At 36.0% G+C, this 13445-nt stretch overlaps 2 protein-coding genes across 2 annotated transcripts; one reads left to right on the top strand and one right to left on the bottom strand.

The window, feature by feature from the left end:
* Positions 1–3958: 3958 nt before the first annotated feature.
* LOC122093703 lies at positions 3959–4792 on the bottom strand. The gene is made up of 2 exons (XM_042664118.1): positions 4518–4792; positions 3959–4407 (listed from the first exon to the last, which is right to left on the bottom strand). Exons 1-2 carry the CDS (start codon positions 4669–4671, stop codon positions 4247–4249), a joined length of 315 nt encoding a protein of 104 aa, XP_042520052.1. The 5' UTR covers positions 4672–4792; the 3' UTR covers positions 3959–4246.
* A 1197-nt stretch (positions 4793–5989) lies between these two features.
* On the top strand, positions 5990–11460 carry LOC122072292 (transcription termination factor MTERF9, chloroplastic). Its single transcript, XM_042636881.1, has 7 exons — positions 5990–6451; positions 8093–8171; positions 8251–8435; positions 8526–9215; positions 10014–10464; positions 10568–10617; positions 11170–11460. Exons 1-5 carry the CDS (start codon positions 6128–6130, stop codon positions 10329–10331), a joined length of 1596 nt encoding a protein of 531 aa, XP_042492815.1. The 5' UTR covers positions 5990–6127; the 3' UTR covers positions 10332–10464; positions 10568–10617; positions 11170–11460.
* Positions 11461–13445: the final 1985 nt, after the last annotated feature.

The following is a 13445-nucleotide window of genomic DNA, read 5'->3' as shown; positions in this document are numbered from 1 at the left end:
TTACCAATTTTGTGTTTTGATTTGATTTCACTTCCCTTCCCTTTATCTCGCTTTCAACCAAGGAGTTCAAGCCATCAATTTCAACTAGCCTCAATTGATTCCTTTCCATTTTTGACAAAAAAAAAAAAAAAAAAAAAAGAAAAACAAAAGAATCTATTTCACTGGGATGAAAAAAAGATAAACCTGAGAACCTGACTGAATTGGTTGACATGGAAGGATGACAAGAAATAGTGTAACCCAAAAAAAAAAAGTGTAGTGTAACTTAATTTTTTACAAGCCTAACCCTAGGAAACCAGTGCATACCCACACCCAACCTTGGTACACTGAAGCGGAAGGCACATATTCTTTTTTTCTTTCAAGTTGTCAAAGATGCACTTCTGTAGCAGACAAGCAGTACTCTAAATGAACCAGTCAAAAACAACCAACCAATTATAGAGGTGATGGAGGAAAACCAGGGGTTTTACCCTCAGTGGATCAAGGAACTGTCAAGATAAGTTGTTATTCCTAAGACTGGAGACCAAGTATTCACAAATCAAATCATTGTTAAGCCCTTAAGGTCCAATTTATGAGTTATCTCCAGTATCCAGAATTCCTACAAACAGCCCTCCCCCTCTTATCAGGCAGTTATAGATCTATTTTCACTTTCAGAAAAAGACAAATCCTCCGGTTCATCATACAAATCAATGAGACGTGACTAAAACCATAACACAGATACCGGGCCATCTCCACACCAGTTTCTCAATCAACTGTACACATGATTAAATGGTTTTGACCATACAAAACAGTAATCAAGAATCAAGAAGTAGTAAGGCATAATGGATTGCTTTGAATTATTTCAAAACATGTCAATCTGATGTTGGTAAGGAATCTGATTCATAAATTCAAACTACAAAGAGATAAAATTCTAGACATGTTCACACGCACCTAGTACATGCTTACACACCTGCCCACCCACAGAGAGATAATTAAATGCACTTCACTGAAATTAAAGATGCTTTAAAAAAGATGAAGGTAGGCAAAACACCATGCCTTAATGAAGTCTCAATAGAAATGTGGAAGAGCTTAGGATTATGTGGGTAGTTAATCAATCTTTTTAACAAGATTATGAACACAAGGAAAATGTCAAATGATTGGAGGAGAAGCATTGTAGTCCCGATCTACAAAAATCAAGATGAAATTCAAAACTATACAAACTAAGAGACATAAAACTAATGAGTCATACTATGAAATTTTGGGATAAGGTTATAGAATCCCATCTGAGAACAAAAACACTACTATCTCAAAGAACCAATTTGGTATAATGTCAAGTTGATCCACGACAAAAGCTATTTACTTACTCAGGAAACTTATACAAACATTTAGAGCTTGCAAGAAGAATCTCTAGTTTTTACTGACCTAGAAAAAGCCTAAGGTAGAATCCATAGAGAGTTAATCTGGCATGTACTAGAGAATAAAAAGGTGTCAAGTAAAAATGTGGATATAATTAAAGATATATAGGAGGACATGGTGACTAGTGTGAAAACCGTGGGAAGGCAAGGAAGTGAATTCCCAATTACAATTAATCGATATCACGGTTCAACTTTAAGCCCTTATTTGTTTGCGCTTATCATGGATGATTTATCAAGGAACATTCAAGATGAAGATTGTGGTATATGCTCTTTGTTGATGATATAGTTTTGGGTAAGGAGACAAAAACATGGATAAAAGCTAAAATGGAGCTATGGAAATAAACCTTGGAATCAAGAGTTTTTTAAGATAAGTAATTAGAAGACGTAGTATATGATGTGTAAAACTTTAGTCACATTACGATTCCAATAGATAACGAAATATGAAAATTGAAGAGAGTGACATACCGCAAAATAACTATTAGATATACGGGGTCAACCATAAGTAAAGAATGTGATATAAAGAATGATGTTTCACAGAATTAAAGTGGGATGGATAAAGCGGAGAGGTGTGTCCAGAGTGTTGTATAATCGACATATTCCCTTAAAGCTTAAAGGAAAATTCTATAAGATAGTCGAACGACTAACTATGATGTATGGAGCAGAATGTTGGGCAATTAAGAAGGCTATATACATAAGCTATGTGTACCAGCGATGAGGATGCTAAGATGGATGTGCGGCAAAACTATAAAGGATAAAGTAAGGAATGACCATATTAGAGCTGATTTTGGAGCTGCCACGATCATGGATAAACTCTAAGAAAGTGGTTTGAGGTGGCATGACCATGTTCAACAAAGGCCTAAGGATGCTCCAATAAGGAGGAGTGATCTAATTCAAATTGAAAGAACTAAAAGAACTAGGGACAGGCATAAAATGGCAATAGGAGAAGCAATGAGGAAAGACATGCATAGTTCAGGTCATGTCCCAAGTATGACCTCAAATAGAGCTGATTGGAGGGTAAGGATCCATGTAACCGACCCCACTTAGGTGGGAATCTACTGCATTGTTGTTGCGGTGTTCCTTCCCTTTTACATTTACTATTCTTATTTTGTCTTTGCACATATCCATGTTTCTATTCCCATTTAGTTGTGATAAAGCTAAGTTATTGTTGTAGTACATTGCATCGCACTCGGTCTAATGTCCACAAACAGGATTCTGGTTTTGGTAAAAGTATTTTCTAGTAATGGTATAGGAGAATCAGCACTGGCTTGATGAAACTAAGATATACCAAGCCCTAGATAAATGAGACACCAAGTGGGCTAACTACAGAACACTTATTGATTTGATGCGTTGACAAAACCATTATCAACAGAACTTTGGAGAACCTGAAACATAAAGGCTCTGAGGTTAAATAAAGAGATTATCCTTCTAATTACATTTTGTCTCTGCTTCATTATATTTCACAACAACGATTGAGTTCCTTATGATCAAGACAAATTAGAAGCAAAACCGCCTTGGAACAAAAAGAGGGAAACAAACAAGAAACAAGAACAAATAAATTGATGCGGAACCGAATTCCAGTGATCGAAATCGGATCACTTAGGGCCCACAAGAATGACTAAGAAGCTTAATGTAATGGTTGAGGGGTATTCTTATAATTTCAGAAACAAGCAGGGCCTTAGAAATAATTATATGGCAGCTGGGTAGTTCTAGAACTAAAAAAAACTTTAATCTGAAGGCTTATTCTGAATTTTAAAAGAAAGGGGAGTATAACCTGAAATAAAGTCCAGCCAGGGGTCTTTATGTAAAATTAAAAACTTATCTTCTTCTTCTCCACGATAAGCTGAAACCAGTGGTAAGAAAAGAGAGACGGCGGTGAGGAGAACTCTCTCTCTGCACCTCGATTCAGCCCCAAACCTTGGGCGAAGCTTGGATCCTCTATGGCCCTTTGATTGCCACCGAAATGTCTTTCGAAACACCAAGCAAAGAAGAACAGTTCCTCTGCAAATCAGATCTGGGCGGTAGTTCTAAATAACTTGAGTTGCAGGTTTTGTGACTCACAGCAGGAAGTATTTTCAGGTCTGAGATTCAAAGTTTAAGGTCGCCCTTCCTTGGTGAACTAATTCCCAAAAGTTGCTGAAGAAAGAAGATGAGATGAAGGAGAGCTATCGACTTCTATGGGTCACCAGCGTCCTCTCAAAACAGGGCAACAAGGGTCACTGTGATACCCTTCTACAATAACAGTGAAGAAGAAACCCGCGATTGATGGAGGAAAGGGGAAAACGAGAGATTTCAGTGGGGATAATAGAGAGAAAATTTCAGAGAGGGAAGAAAGGGGAAATCGGCAGCCATGGCTCTCATACCAATACTCTTAATCAAATTTCTATTCTTCAAATCTCAAAACTGAAACTTCTCCATGAGTACATGTCCAATATAAAGGTAAAAACAAACAATTAGTGGAAACTAAGGAAACTTTTCTAAAATTAGAAGCAAACTAATTTAAAAAGAAAATCAAATTAAAAAGAATTTTTTTTTTTCTTTTTTCTAAATCCATCGTGCATCTGCATCATAAATTGAGGGCTCAATCAAATAGATATAGTTCAGTATTATCTTTCAATACATGGTGACTGTGTGCTTGTGGAAGATTTCAAGCTCAATGAAAGTACAGATAAAGTCAATTTAGAGGAGCCCAACAGAATGGACGATTCAGGCTTAGGTTACTAGCAAATAACCAGAAATCAACCTCAACAACGAAGCCAACAGAGAAGAAGAATTTGATTATTGACAAAACCAAATGTCTCAGACGGGAGATGAAACCCACAAATGCTCTTTCTTTCGTTCGTCTAAAATTAAATTAACGACTAAAAGTTGTTCAATTTCTTGTACCGGGCTACCTCTTCGTCATTAGGGAAGAACCCCATGAGCCTCCCAGCAGAGTTCTGATACGCGTACATAAATCCGCCCATGAGACCGATCAGACCTCCAGTTACCATCGAAGGACCTCTAATGTTGGGCTTCATTCCTGCAAATCGATTGCATTTAAAGAAACTGTAAGAAATCTGAAATCCCGGAATCCATACAGGGAAACAATTACATAAAACCAGAGAAGGAGAGAGAAAAAGAGAGTAGAACCAGAAAGGTATCCGACTGTGACGGAGACTCCGGTGATGGTAACGAATCGAAGGTAATCAAGTGCGCTGAAATTGGCAAGAGTCTTCGTGAAGGGAGGGTTTCGATCGATTACTGGATACTCAGGCTTCACAGAGGCAGTGATATCTGTGTTCATCTTTGCTCGCTGTGTAATCCTAGCCCGATTTCGATTTTTGATGGGGGGTTACTCCCTTGGTGCCTAGGGTTTCCCTGGTTGTTGGAGTGGCTTTAGGATGTGGCCCAAACTTCAAAAGGGTTTTAAAAAAAAAAACAAAAAAGAATAAAATAGCGGAAGTGTTTCTTGTGAGAGAGTATGATCTTGCACGTGTGTGAGGATCAATCAAAGCGCATGAAAAAGTATCCATAAAGATGTTATTTTCTCTTTCACAAGGGGCAAACTGATAATCTGTACCCGCTTGTGTCCAGGCTAAAGGTACATTCCTTTATTTAATAAAAAACTATCAAAATAAAGGGTAAAAAAACCCTATCCATAAACGTAAGTAAGGGGGCAAATGGTCTTTTTGTGCCTGCATATACATGGGCTTAGAGACTCACAAGCATACAAGCATGCATGATTCATTTCTCCAAAAATAAAAATAACAGTATCTTTGTAACCCGATAATTTATATTTCATGTATTCAACTTTTTTTTTTCCCAAGAGAAAAAAATATTCAATTTTGAGGCCAGAGGTTTATCAATAAAACATACCTCATGCTCATGGGATAAGATCTATAAGTGTTTTTAATAAGTAAATTCATACATCTTTATAATTTCTGTTTCATTTTTCTGATTCTATTGATACTTTTTAGAAGTAGTTTTAAGTTTACTATTCAAATCCATGAGATTTTTATGTAGGTAAATTAAAATTTAATAACCCAGTATAAAATGATTTAAATTTAACAATATAACCATGTGAGTTAATAATTAATAAAATTTCATTTATTTTTTTATTTAATTCCCCTTATAACGAAACATACTAAAATAATCTCTTTTTTTTCATTTTTATATATTTTTTTAGATGATCAAAAGAAGAAAATAATAAACACAAATTGGAAGATTGATTTGTGACTCCTATTCAAATGTTAAAACCTTTGGACATATCAAAACAATTGATTCAACTTGAATCAATCCAAACGATATGTATATATGTTAAATAAGAACTCATTAAGCCAACCTGATAAAAAATCAAATCAAATTGAACTGAAACCAAAATCGAACATCAACTTAACTGTTTAATTTCGATTTGGTCTATGATCAATCAGATCAGAATCTATTGACACCCTACAAGATTTAAAGCAAAAAAAAGAGTTTAGGGGTATTTATGTAAATATGAGAAATAGATAAATCAAGGACTTCTATTAGTAGCCTTATCTTATTTCCAATAATATCTTTTGGTAATAACAACGGCTAGTGCTAAACCCCATTGTCTTAACTCTAAAAATCGAAAATTCTAAACGAGAAGCTAAAGCAGAGAGAGAGAGAGAGAGAGAGGGCAATGAAGAAGCAAAGCAGACAAAGGAGATAAATGAGAGGGAGAGATTGGTCGTACAAAGATATTCCAATTAGGGTTTTAGGGATATTCTCTTCTTTCAATGGCTGTTACCACCTGTCTGGACTTCAATTTCAGTACTAATACTCTATCTTCTTCTTCCTCTGCTTCGTTCCTTTCTCGAATTCACTTTCTTGGTGAGAAGAGTGGCGTTGGTGGAAGGAGAGGAAGTAGAAGAAGTATTAACAGTAGCTTCGTTGCTCTTTCTACTCACTCAAACCCCAAAATTCTCAAATCAAATAGAAGATCTCGGTTTGGGCAAAGGCTTTCTCCGTATGATAGTGACGATGATGGTGATGATGGCGGTGGTGTTGGTTTTGATGTTGATAGCGATGATGAATTTCCAGAGGATTCTTCACCCTGGGATGTGAGCTCTGCTCTGAATTCTACTCTTATTTTTTCTTTTCCCCATTTCGATGCTTCGTTTTGCTACTTCTGGGATCGTGGATTGGCTTTTGGGTTTCTTATTTTTGGATTCGACGACCCCTTCTGTTTCTATCAGTTGCTTAACTTGTGCTTTTACGCCAGTTTTTTTTGCATAGAAATGGAAGCTAATGGCTCTTCTCGAAGGAAATAATTTGAGCTATTCACCCCTGCACACGACATTGAGAGTCTTGAGCCACTCAGTCCTGTACCCAAATTGTATTTGGTGATGGTTATTCTGTTTTTTCGGAATTAAGTAGGTTTGAATGTTTTATCATTTTGTTACAGAACAAGTTTGTCTACTCTGGAAACTTCGTCTTTCTTCTGTTGGCTGTGTTTAGTTCCTTTCCTGGGAAGATTTGTGGAAAGGGATTTCCATCACAGTGTTTTCCTACCTTTTTAGCGGAACCCATGTTTGGGAACTCACTCCTAGGATTTCTGTTCCTTTCCCTGAGTGAAGGCAACCAAAGTTATCATTATCTACTTAAAATAACCTCTCAATAATCAAATTGTCATTACAACTCAATCTTCCACTCCCCAGCCAGCAATATAAATTTTCAGCAACATGCACCCATGTGTCTTTACGATAATTTTATCATTCATTTTGTTTTTTAGCCACTCTATTCTCTTACATTTATGTTTTTTTTACTTGTTCGTGTGCATGACCTCTATCCGGTATGTTTTAATTTCACATTATTTAGCATATATTTGTGTAGTCATTCCTTCCATTTCACTATTCACAGATAAAATTTAGTACTTGTAAAAGCGATCTGGATAATTGGAGATCAAACTGATGGAAAGGAAATAATTATCACTATCCTAACAGATTTTTAAGTTTGCTTTATAATTTTGATCTGCATGGGTGAAAATTATCTTAATAATGGACATGAAGCAGTGACCTTTTTCTATCTCAACTAAAATTGCAGGGTGCATGAGGACTTGAAGATTTAAATGAAAATAATGGGATTCTTCTCAAGTTGAATTGTATTTAGACATAATTCAGACTGTTTTTGAAGATTCAAATGTTATTCTAAGGACAACGAATACCATGAAACAAAACTGTTACAATTGTGATCCTATCTCAATATCTTCTAACTGGTTGTTTCTGTGAAAGGACAATGTGAAAGTTCACGACTACTTCTGATGACAAAAAGGACTGGCGTTTAGATCTTACATATATATGTGGCACATCTGGTCCTGTCACTGTGGTTATATATACAGATAGAGATGAATCTGTTTGTGTGTTTCTTAGTAATTTCCTTACTCAGTTCCTTTTGCCTTTGCCTTGCCTTTGCCTTGCCTTTAGTTTCTTTAGTTGGCTGACTTACTTGGCACTTTTATGCCATTTCTTAGCTATAAAGTTATTAAGATTACTCTCCTTAGACATAACTGTTGATTGCTTCAAGCTTATTTTCACCTTTGAGTTATGGCATTACTCAGGAGTTTCTAAATCAACTTGTCTTTAAAATATGCTCAAAATGTGCAGAGTTAGGTTTAAGACTCCTCTTAAATTACAAGAGGGGGGGGATCTAATATGAATTTGTTTGCATCAAGATTATGATTCTGTCTTTCTCGCTCCCCTCAGGATGAATTTGCAGAAATTGAAGAGTTCAGTGTTGAATCACAAAGCTTTCAGTCAGACGATGAAACAAACACAAAGCAAGGTATTTTAGAGAGTAGAGACCCTTAGAGGTGTGTGTTGAGGGTTTTGATGACAATTAATCTTTACTTGTACTCTTGTAGGCGACCGCAGACAGCCAAAGAGGGAGTGGGATAATCAATCATTGAAATCCAGGCAAGGTTTGAAAGTTATGGGCAGCAGATTTGATACTGGAAACCGCAAGAACACCCAAGTGAATAGAAATTACCGTGATGCTTCAAATGGAATGAAGGAAATAGATTCCATTGATATAGATGGCCGAGGAAAGGTACTATCTGGTAACATTACAAGCTACTAAATCCCATCCTGAACATGAACGGATTGCAAGGAAGGTCTTCATTGTTTATGTTGATTGCAGATGAAGTCCGGAAAATCTACAGAGGGCAAGTACCGTCAACTGTCTGATGAGTTAGATCTGGATAAGAAATGGTATCCACTTCTTGATTATCTGAGCACATTTGGACTAAAGGAATCACACTTCATCCAAATCTATGAGAGACACATGCCCTCTCTTCAGATTAATGTGGCTTCCGCACAGGAAAGGTTGGAATACTTGTTGAGTGTTGGTGTCAAGCATAGAGACATCAGAAAGATGCTTCTAAGGCAACCACAAATTCTAGAGTACACAGTAGATAACCTGAAGTCCCATGTTTCATTTTTGTTGGGTTTGGGTGTCCCAGACTCCAGAATAGGGCAGATAATTGCTGCTGCTCCCTCCCTGTTTTCTTATAGCGTTGAACACTCTCTAAAACCGACAGTCAGATATTTGGTTGAAGAGGTTGGTATTAAGAGAGCTGATTTGACCAAAGTTTTGCAGTTGAGCCCTCAAATTCTGGTTCAACGGATTGACAGTTCATGGAATGCTCGCTTGGGTTTTCTTTCGAAGGAGCTGGGGGCACCCAGGGATTGCATAGTGAAAATGGTCACTAAACATCCACAGCTTCTTCATTACAGCATTGAAGATGGAATACTGCCGAGGATCAACTTCCTTAGGAGTATAGGGATGCGCAACTCTGATATTTTGAAAGTATTAACTAGCCTAACTCAGGTTATAGTTTGCCCTCCTCTAAAATTTATTAATTTTTTAGTATTCCCATTATTGTGTAGTAATGCTTGTTTTGTCATGTGGAGTTTTTTTTTTTTGGTGCCTTTTTTGGTATCTAATGAGATTATACTTTGAAAAGAGGGAGCAATAAATAATATAATGCTATTAAAGGAGAACTTGCTATTTAAATATAGATTGTCCTTCTTAAGTGCTTTTCAAGAGAGTCCATGATGTCATTTGCGTTTCTCAACGTACTACAAAATTAAGAGAACACTTTTTGAACCAGTTCTTTTGTTGAAGAGAGCAAAACAATCTTCTCATATTTGTCTGCTTTTCTTCAGAATTCCCATGACGCTTTCAAGGTGTAAATTTAACTCTTGCAATAAATTATTTATTTTGCAATAAATTATTTATTTTGCAATAATCTTTTCCTGATTTAGATCATGTGAAATAGCTTGTGATTATAACTTAACCTATATTTATAATTGCAAGAATTCTTTTTGGTGAGGATTATAATTTTAATGAATTGAAAAAAGAATCAACACTCTCTATTCATATATCTATTTTCCTATTTTCTCTCCTTGGTATGCAATTTTTCTTGATACATCTTAGAATGAAATTTCAAATTTGAGATTATCCGATCTTTTTAATTTAACTACTCAAAAAAGAATCTACTTTCTTTAATTCCTTTTTTATTTTTTTATTATTAAATTTTTTTTTTCTATTTTCTCTGCTTAGTATGTGTTTTTTCTTCATAAATCTTAGAAATAGGCTAAAGACAAACTTCTTACTTATTTACAGGTACTCTCTCTTTCATTAGAGAAGAATCTTAAGCCCAAATATTCTTACTTGGTCAATGAGCTTCAAAATGAGGTGAAGTCCTTGACCAAATATCCCACATATTTAAGCTTATCTTTAGATCAGAGAATTCGACCACGCCACCAGTTCTTGGTTGCTCTAAGAAAAGCTCCAGAGGGGCCATTTCCTTTGAGTTCATTTGTTCCAACGGATGAAAGCTTCTGTCATCAATGGGCTGGAACTAGCTTAGACAAGTATTTGGCTTTTAGGCAGAGTTTACTACTCAAGGAGTTCGCAAAGAAATATCAGAAAAAAAGATAGCGAATATACAATTTGCAAGTTGGTATCAGTTCTGTTACCTGAAGGCATTTGAAGGGGCTTGGAGGAATCTCAATCGATTTCTGCAACCTCTATGATTATTATACAACAATATTCAACTCCATGGTTAAGCTAGGTTTGTATCTCCATGATGAACTTCACTTGGTTACAGCTAGCTGGATTTACATACCTAATTTACAACTTTTCTGATACTGTTGTCTGCATTTCAATGTTTGCAGATGTTGCTCCAGATTTATGTATGATGGCCAAACCTAAAATTTTTTTCAGGGTAAGGCATGCAGAAATGAGTTTTTTCATTTGACATTAGAGGATTGGATTCCAGAAAAAAAAAATGGAATTGTTTGATTATTTTTTTAATTCAACAATAACAGTAGGTGAATCAAAATTAGACATGAAAGCAGTTCCTTTTTTTTTTTTTTTTTTTTTCATTTAAGATTAGAAGATTGGATTCTAAATCTTGGATCATAGTATTAAAAAGAGAAAATACCTTGGAGGAGGAAATCAAGATATACATCAGGTGCAGCATAAGCACAGTTGTCAATTGCATTCTAGTGGCACATATGCGGGTGGATTAGAATTCATTTGGTCAGTCCTACGTAGGTTACTTGCCAATTTACACCCAACCAGTTTTCACACCCCCTGCATGTGCGCCACCATTTAACCATGTTCTTCTACATATAGAACCATTACATTTTATCTGTAAGGACTACAGTTATAAAACATACAGAGATCAAAATGCTTGGGATGAAATCTTTATTTTTCAGATTCTTGTTCTGTTTGAATATGAATGTCTTCATAACCTTTACCTAATTGATCACAGGTTGTAGCTGTTTTCTGCTTGCAAATATCAGTGCCTCTCAAGGTTTTGAAGTTGCAAGTTGGGCGTGACTTGAGTGCCTTTTGAAGGGTACTAATTTTTTTTTTTTTGTTCTAACTGTTCTCCTCGCCCCCTCCCTTTTTTTAATTGTTAAACTTACTAAGAGATTTACCTGTTTTTCCTTGACAATTGTAAGTAAGAAGAGTATAGTTTCTTGAAATATCAACTTTTTTCTTTCAACATAAATTTGTACTTGTTGAAATGTTCCATTTTTATATGATGTTATTTATGGTACCAGCTGATGTAAAACATCTGAAGCTGTGTTATTTGGATGCTTCCATCTAGTTGCGATAACTGTGTTTGGACTTTTAAACCACGAACTGCCTTATTTGTGTGATACTCCTTGTCATGAGATCAAAAGGTGTTCCGTCCAATTAAACTGCTGCAAACTGCAACTCAACTCATGAAGTTTTTCCTCAGCTACTACAAATCCTGTTCCACTATTGAAATTACCTTAAAGACCCCCCCTGGGTTTGTGCTTTTGTTTTTCCTTGTCTGGAATGAAGTGTATTTGCTCATATTGGGGCATACTAGTGTGGCTAGAATCCTGATCTGAGTTTCTTCCTCGTATTGCTGGCTAGCTTATTATCAAGTATGAAATGATACCAGTACCATTACTTCAGATCTCATTCTCTCAAAAACCTGAACTGCGGTACGCAACAGATCTTCGCAACTGCCTCTTCTTGGAATCGAAGTTCTCTCATTGTCTGAACTTTCATTGATCTAATGCCTAATAACTCTGTAGTTTGTTTTTCAGATTTATTTGAACATTATTAATTGATATTTCATTATAGGTTTTATCTTGATTTGGGTGTCTTGGTGAATTTTTCTATTATATTTTTCCCACTGATTCGGATACGATTTACATCTATATAGAATTACAGATCGCACAACAATCCACATTTTATGCCTATGAAAACCAATGGGTAGGCAATGAAATGCAGAAGATTCCTTGTATTGTGAAGCATTCTTGAACTCTCCTCCCCCTCCCCACCCTCTTCCCACCCCCCCTCTCCCCCCCCCCCCCCCCCCCCCAAAAAAAAAGGCTTTCTTTCACGTATGATTTATGGGATGGGACATTTGGATGGGACTTCTGGAATAATGTGAAGGGCATTTCGATTTTCTTTGACTCATGATTCATGGGTTCAACACTTGGATGAAACTCATGAATACTGGAAAGGGTATTATGTAACCCTTGGATGGATTATTCATGTTTCAAATAACAAAGCTTAATTCAAATAAAAATATATTGTCATGTATTTGCAGGAGTTGGATCCTTTGTGCCGTAACAGGGCATGGCGCGCATCCAACGTTCAGAAACGCCTTGGGTTTGGTGCTTGAACTTTTCTAACCGTTGGATGCTCATCAAAGGGCCTGTTACGCCCTAGAGGAATTCTTCTATATTTGCATGCATCCCACTACTCTGAACTATCTCTAGTCCAGAATTCTCCAACCTCAAAACTTGTAGTTAGCAAATTCTCTTAGGGGTTCTTAACCCACCCCACCAAAACAAAAAAACCAAAAACAAAAACAGTTTGGACTGAAAATTTACATTGAGTGGAACCATGGGTCTACCTGTTCATGAAATTGAGGGCCATCAGATATACCACATAATGCTTTCTGAAAAGTTTTTTTTTTTTTCAAAAATATCAGAATAGAAAATTACTCCCATGTCCAAGATGAGCTCCTTGATCTTGCAACATTGAACCATAGTGTACAAATATATGTTATAGGTAAAAACTAATTAGTTATAAACTACAGTTAATTTATAAGCGAAGTCCCAGGGACGTACTAAGATGTAATATTCTCCCTTATTGTATATGTAAATTACTTATTGGATAAGGTTTTTCTGGAAAGGTACTAAAACCCTATAGGGTTTGTGGACTCTAATGGAGTGGTAAACTTCACCACATGGTGAAGGAAAACAATGTCCATACATATTTGTGGTAAAATTTTCTTCAAAAATATCATATTTGGCATAAACAATATTGACCATATTCTATAGGACCAACTTGGTTTCAAATTATTAGTACCTATTGTTCTATTATACTTTGTGTATTAACTTCTATTTTTAAATTTTTACTTTGGAAGCAATTTTAGAGCCCCTTGTTGATGGTTTAGGTGTCTAGAGATGGGTATTAGGGCATTACTAACTTCATATAATAGGGAGCCAGAGTAATAATAATCCTAGATGAATATACTTTTTTCCTTCACTCAAG

Source organism: Macadamia integrifolia, chromosome 2 (genome assembly GCF_013358625.1).
Source record: "Macadamia integrifolia cultivar HAES 741 chromosome 2, SCU_Mint_v3, whole genome shotgun sequence".
NCBI classification, from domain to species: domain Eukaryota; kingdom Viridiplantae; phylum Streptophyta; class Magnoliopsida; order Proteales; family Proteaceae; genus Macadamia; species Macadamia integrifolia.
Note: the sequence above shows the minus strand (reverse complement) of the source record. Positions and strands in the feature narration are given on the sequence as shown.

What these genes read in the sequence shown, in the direction of transcription:
- LOC122093703 (XM_042664118.1), bottom strand. Translation starts at nt 4,671, where the DNA reads ATGAACACAGATATCACTGCCTCTGTGAAGCCTGAGTATCCAGTAATC. An exon ending in CACAGTCGGATACCTTTCTG is followed by an intron (nt 4,408 to 4,517) that starts GTTCTACTCTCT and finishes ATCGATTTGCAG; the next exon opens with GAATGAAGCCCAACATTAGA.
- LOC122072292 (XM_042636881.1), top strand. Translation starts at nt 6,128, where the DNA reads ATGGCTGTTACCACCTGTCTGGACTTCAATTTCAGTACTAATACTCTA. An exon ending in AGGATTCTTCACCCTGGGAT is followed by an intron (nt 6,452 to 8,092) that starts GTGAGCTCTGCT and finishes CGCTCCCCTCAG; the next exon opens with GATGAATTTGCAGAAATTGA. An exon ending in ATATAGATGGCCGAGGAAAG is followed by an intron (nt 8,436 to 8,525) that starts GTACTATCTGGT and finishes TGTTGATTGCAG; the next exon opens with ATGAAGTCCGGAAAATCTAC.